This window comes from Dipodomys ordii, unplaced genomic scaffold, assembly GCF_000151885.1.
Source record: "Dipodomys ordii isolate 6190 unplaced genomic scaffold, Dord_2.0 Scaffold20, whole genome shotgun sequence".
Taxonomy (NCBI): domain Eukaryota; kingdom Metazoa; phylum Chordata; class Mammalia; order Rodentia; family Heteromyidae; genus Dipodomys; species Dipodomys ordii.
In genome coordinates, this window is record NW_012267236.1 from 10617508 (window position 1) to 10623370 (window position 5863).

General features: G+C 44.6%; 1 protein-coding gene across 4 annotated transcripts in view; it reads left to right on the forward strand.

The window, feature by feature from the left end:
- Positions 1-5863, forward strand: part of LOC105983557 (chromosome unknown open reading frame, human C2orf44) — an 8617-nt gene extending 2754 nt beyond the window's left edge. For 2 of the 4 annotated variants that reach the window (XM_013013507.1, XM_013013508.1), the window contains exons 2-4: positions 241-2131; positions 4555-4669; positions 5429-5863. In XM_013013507.1, coding sequence (XP_012868961.1) covers positions 260-2131; positions 4555-4669; positions 5429-5613 — 2172 coding nt within the window. In that variant the 5' untranslated portion in view covers positions 241-259 and the 3' untranslated portion in view covers positions 5614-5863. The remainder of the gene's footprint in view (positions 1-240; positions 2132-4554; positions 4670-5428) is intronic. The other 2 variants (XM_013013510.1, XM_013013509.1) reach the window with 2 other exon arrangements.

Sequence of the window (5863 nt, forward strand, 5' to 3'; positions counted from 1 at the left end):
GGCTTTTTTCTTTTTTGCTTATGTGGTGCTGAGGAATTGAACCCAGGGCCTCAGGCATGCAAGGCAAGCGCTCTACCACTAGCCACCTTCCAAGCCCTGCAATCTCTTTAAATTTGTATTTAGTTTCTTATTTGTGACATTTCTTCTGTCCTTTTATCCGCCAACAGTATTTGTCCGTGAGGGGTTCATGTTCTGTATTCTGGAAATGCCTGATAATTTGTTCCTTCTTAATCATTTCAGATAACCTTTGTCAGAAAGGATGGAGTTGGGAAAAGGCAACTTGCTCAGGACTGGACTGAACATATTGAATCAAGCCATCCACCCAAGCCATGGCCTTGCCTGGACCGATGGGAGCCAAGTAGTCCTGACTGACTTGAAGCTTCACAGCGGAGAGGCCAGGTTCGGGGAATCCAAAGTTCTTGGACAATTTGAACAAGTCTGTGGGCTTTCCTGGGCCCCGCCAGGCCTAGCTGATGTGCCTAGTCTCCTTGCTGTCCAGCACAAGAAGTGTGTCACTGTGTGGCAGCTGGGTGTTAGCACTACAGGCGCCAACCAGTGGCCAATGTCTCAGGTTTCGGAGATTAAAGAATCACTCCCTATCCTTCCCCAGGGCTGTGTGTGGCACCCTAAAAACACTGTCTTGGTGGTGTTGACTGTACAGAATATCTCTGTTTTCCCTGACATTCATTTCCCTAATGGTTCCCGGATAAAAGTAGACATCAACACCCAAGGCCGCATTCACTGCGCATGTTGGACCCCGGATGGGCAGAGGCTGGTGGTGGCCGTAGGCAGCAGCCTTCATTCTTACATTTGGGACAGTTACCAGAAGACACTTGACAAGTGCTCCTTCTGCCCGGTGTTTGATGTGGACAGCAGTGTGTGCTCCATCAGAGCCACTGTGGACTCCCAGATTGCTGTAACCACTGAGCTTCCACTAGATAAGCTCTGTAGGCTGAATGCAGCCGAAACCCTTGATGTCCCCCACAATGGGGAAGACACGGGTCCACCCGTTCTTCCAGTTGTTGGTGAAGGGCCCTGTGCGGATAAGGGAGCAACTGGTCCTGAAACAAAATCAGAAAACTCGGTGTCTCCTCATGAAATCTCGGTTTCTCCTACCTTTTCTGATCCCCTGGATCTAACTCATATACGATTCAACCGACCTACGTCTGAAAGGAGTCCCCTTATTTATCTCTCCAAAAAAGACCACCTGACAGGAACAGGCCAGGATTCTTCCCATTTGGTCCTTGTGACCTTTAAGAAGGCAGTTACTATGACCAGGAAAGCCACCATTCCAGGCATTCTGGTTCCTGATCTAATAGCATTTAATCTTAAAGCACATATCATAGCAGTGGCTTCCAATACTTGTAATATAATTTTGATCTATTCTGTCATTCCATCTTCTATGGCAAACATCCAGCAAATTCAGTTAGAGAGTAATGAAAGGCCAAAGGGCATATGTTTCTTGACAGACACATTATTACTAATTTTGGTAGGAAAACAAAAGTCCACTGATACTGCATTTCTTCCTTCTTCAGAGTCCGATCAGTTTTTCATTCGCTTGATTGTTAAACAAGTGGTGTTGGAAAATGTGGGCAGAGATGAATCCTTAGTGGCATCCAATGAAAGCCGAAGTACCTACTCTGCTTTCAGTGCTCTGTTTAATAAAGCACGTAGAGAAATGTTAAGTAACAATCTTTCCCCAGATGTTTGTCACCAAAACAGGGAGCCCTTATTCACAGCTGATGCTAGTTACCAGAAGGCGAGGCCTGGAAGAGCCCTGGGTAGAGAAATCACCAGTCCCCCGTCCACTGCCTCCGAGGATCCCAGTGTCCTGGAAACACTCCGTAAGTTCTCCTGGATCTGGGCAACCTTGTCCAGACCCAGCAGATTGTCTGACCACGCCAGCATGCCAGCACCTCCCCATGTGCCTCCAAAAGAGAACTTACAAAAGGAAAAGGAAACCCATCAGCTCGCCAAGGAACTGGAGATTTTATCCAGGAGACTGACTGAAATGCAGCAGTATATTTTTGAGCTCATGGACTTTGTACATGAACACATGAATACCAAGAAGAAATCCTCTCCAGTGTACCCACTTTCTCAGGACCCCCCTTACGTTTACATCATTTGCCAGGTAACTGCTTCTTTGAGGAGTAGCCATTTACATACAAGCCCCTACAGGTGTTGATACTGCCAAAAATACATTAAGGAGGAAGAGGTGCTCTAATTGAAATGAACTGATGTGAGCATGTTATATACCTGATAGGCAAGTTAATATACCTTTACGGGTTGGTTGGATGTCAGCCTACAAACCAAGTCATACCAGTCAGTATACACCATGATTTTATTGTGTTTTGCTGTGAGAAAAATGAATGACCATACTACACTCTGGTAGTTTATATTTAGGAATATGTATGTGTGTGTACATATTAATTGTGTTCTTTCATTGTGAAAACCTTAAGCCTTGCATAGTGATACATAGCTGTAATTCCAGCCCTTGGGAGGCTAAAGTAGGAGGATTGAGTTTTGAGGCAAACCTGGCTGCAGAGGAAATTCTGTGATTGTGAGATCCTGCTTCACACAAACAACAGAAAACTTACTTATTCAGGGCTGGGAAGGTGGCTCAGTGGTAGAGCGCTTGCCTTGCATGCATGAGGCCCTGGGTTCAATTCCTCAGCCCCACCTAAGCAAAAAGAAAAAAGCCGGAAGTGGCACTGTGGCTCAAGTGGTAGAGCGCTAGCCTTGAGCTGAAGAGCTGAGGGTCAGTGCCCAGCCCCACGACCGGACCCAAAAAAAAAAAAAAAAAAAGAAAAGAAAACTTCCTTATTCAGTGGAGTTATTCAGCTATCCATTAGGTTTAATACCATTATTTCTGTTGGATTGTTTTTCAGAAATGGAATTGTTTGTTTTTACTAGACATCCTATCAGAGATTTACTTAACAATGTACCTTTTTTTTTTTTGGCCAGTCCTGGGGCTTGAACTCAGGCCCTGGGCACTGTCCATGAGCTCTTTTGCTTGAGGCTAGCACTTTACCACTGGAACTACAGCACCACTTCTGGCTTTTTCATTGATTAGTTGGAGATAAGAGTCTCATGGACTTTTCTGCCCAGGCTGGCCTCAAAGCCTAGTCTTCAGATCTCAGCCTCCTGAGTAGCAAGGATTACAGGTGTGAGCCACCAGTGCTCAACAACAGTACACATTTAAGACTGTCCTTTTCTGAGGCTGGGAATGTGGTTTAGTGGTAGAAGACTTGCCTAGCCTGCATGAAGCCCAGCTTCGATTCCACATAAACAGAAAAAGCCAGAAGTGGCACTATGGCAGACTGGCCAAATAAATAAATAAATAAAAGACTCCTTTTCCTTATCTCACCACTCTGAATGGATTAGAGTATGTTGTCATGTTTGAGGAGAGAAGAAAAAGAAAATTCATCTTAAGTCAAATGTAGTAACGCATGCTCATAATCATAGAATTAGTGTAGCTGTGACAGGCAGGCTGTGAGTTCCAGGCCAGCCAGAGCTACAAACCCATTCCTGCACCCCTCCCTCCTCAAATCATCAATGCCAGCATACAGGCTGAGGTGCAAGATTGCTTGGCACCTCCTGGGTAAAATAGACCATATCTCAAACAATAAAACAAATTTCCACCGACCATCTAGCTCAAGCAAGAGTCTATCTAAGTCAGTGATTGAGCAAGGTGACGCTTTCATGCCAAAATAGGGGAGCACAAGGGCTGGGTATCTGACAGAGGGAAGTACAAATAGGGTCACAGCCCAGACTCAAGGCCCTACCTTGAAAATAATACAAAAAAGGATTAGTGGAGTGGTTCAAGTGGTAGAATGCCTGCCCAGCAAGTTTAAGGTCGAGTTGAATCCCCAGTACCACCAAAAAATTAAATTGAATGAACGAATAAATAAATCGAAACCATCCTTAGTCATTAAAAACTTTTCATATAGAAACATACTGCTCTACTTTTGGCCTTTTGCTGGTTAATTGGAAGTAAGAGTCTCGTGCTTTTCCTGCCTGGTCTACCTTCAGTCCACAGTCTTCAGATCTCAGCCTCCTGAGTAGCTAGGATGCCGCCAGTGGCATCCAGCATTCACATTCTATTCTTTTTTTTTTTTGGTTGGTCGTGGGGCTTGAACTCTGGGCCTGGGCGCTGTCCCTCAGCTCTTCAGTTCAAAGCGAGCGCTCTACCACTTGAGCTACAGCGCCACTTCTGGTTTTCTGGTGGTTTATTGGAGATAGGAGTCTCACGGTCTCTCCTGCCCTGGCTGGCTTTGAACCGCAATCCTCAGATCTCAGCCTCCTGAGTAGCTAGGATTACAGGCGTGAGCCACCAGCGCCCGGCTTCACATTCTATTCTTGTTTTTTTTGTTTTTTTGTTGGTCGTGGGGCTTGAACTCTGGGCCTGGGCACTGTCCCTCAGCTCTTCAGCTCAAGGCAAGCTCTCTACCACTTGAGCTACAGCGCCACTTCCTCACATTCTATTCTTAAGAAATGGTAACTTGATTATTTCTGCAACCAGTTTAACTACTTTTTTTTTTTTTTTTTTGGAAGAAGCCTTGTTTCATTGGTCCTGCTGAAAAAAGAGACGTGCTTCTCTGCAATGGCAAGCTAAGACTCAGTGCTGTTCAGCAGCTGTTTGGTCTCTCCCTTGTCGAAATGCTGCATGGTAGGTTGAATTCAGAACCTCCCTCCCTCTACCATGTATTTTACGCATATGCATCATCCAGGGGCTTGCTAAATAGTGAACACGTATTATTAACTATGTAGTGTATATTCGGGCCTGTTGGATTAATGGTGTTGGAACATATAGAAAATGTGGTATCTTAGGAAATTTACATCCTTAGTGGAAAAATCAAAGTGTGTACGTGGAAAAACTAGAAAAGAACTAAATAGTAAGGAAACAGAATGTCTCATATGTCTGTTGCACTAATTTTTTTTTTTTAAAGAAAAAAGCTTACAGCAGGCTGGCAGCTCACACCTATAATCCTAGCTACTCAGGAGGCTGAGAGCTGAGGATTGTGGTTGGAAGCCAGCCCTGGCAGAAAAGTCCCCCATGAGACTCTTATCTCCAATTAGCCACTCAAAAACCAGAAGTGGAGCTGGGGCTCAAAGTGGTAGAGTGCTAGCCTTGGGCAAAAGAGTATAGGGACAGCACTGAGACCTTGAGTTTAAACCCCACAACCAACAAAACAAAAAGAAAAAGGCACTCAAGATTTATTTCATTAAAAAATAGTTTGAGCTGAGTACCAGCGGCTCACTCCTGTAATTCTCCCCATTTTCTTTAGGATAATGAAGTTTGATGTCATCAACTACTACATTCATTCAAAAAGTCCATATTTGTAGTCAACTTTTTTGTTGGTAGGCATTTCTTTGTAGATTTGAGTAAGATATCCTACATTGCCAGTGTGTTCATTTTACTTTGCAGATTCCCACTGGATTGTTCTCTGTGCTGACAGTGAAGGCTTCATCCCATTAACTTTCACAGCCACCCAGACAGTGGTCGTGAGAGATGGTGGCCTGTCCAGGGTAGGTGACTCCAGAGACTCTCACAGTGGGGATCCTTCACTTCAGATCCTTCAGGTCTTTGGAGACCTGACTTCCCCAAGCTGAGCTAGCCCTGGCTGTTCTCCTCATTTAGATAATGTGGCTGACACCTGTTTGCAGAGTGTTTACTTCATAGTTCTTCAGATGCAAACATCACAAGCAAGCTTTGAACTTTGGGCCCTCCCTGGTGGGGTTTGCACGGTTACTCAGGTGAGGCATCTTTGTTAGATGATTCTATAAAAGTGATTGTTTATTTGCTTATGTATTTATGAGTGTGGTTTTGTTTAAGGACAGAATTCCCAGAACAAAACAATAC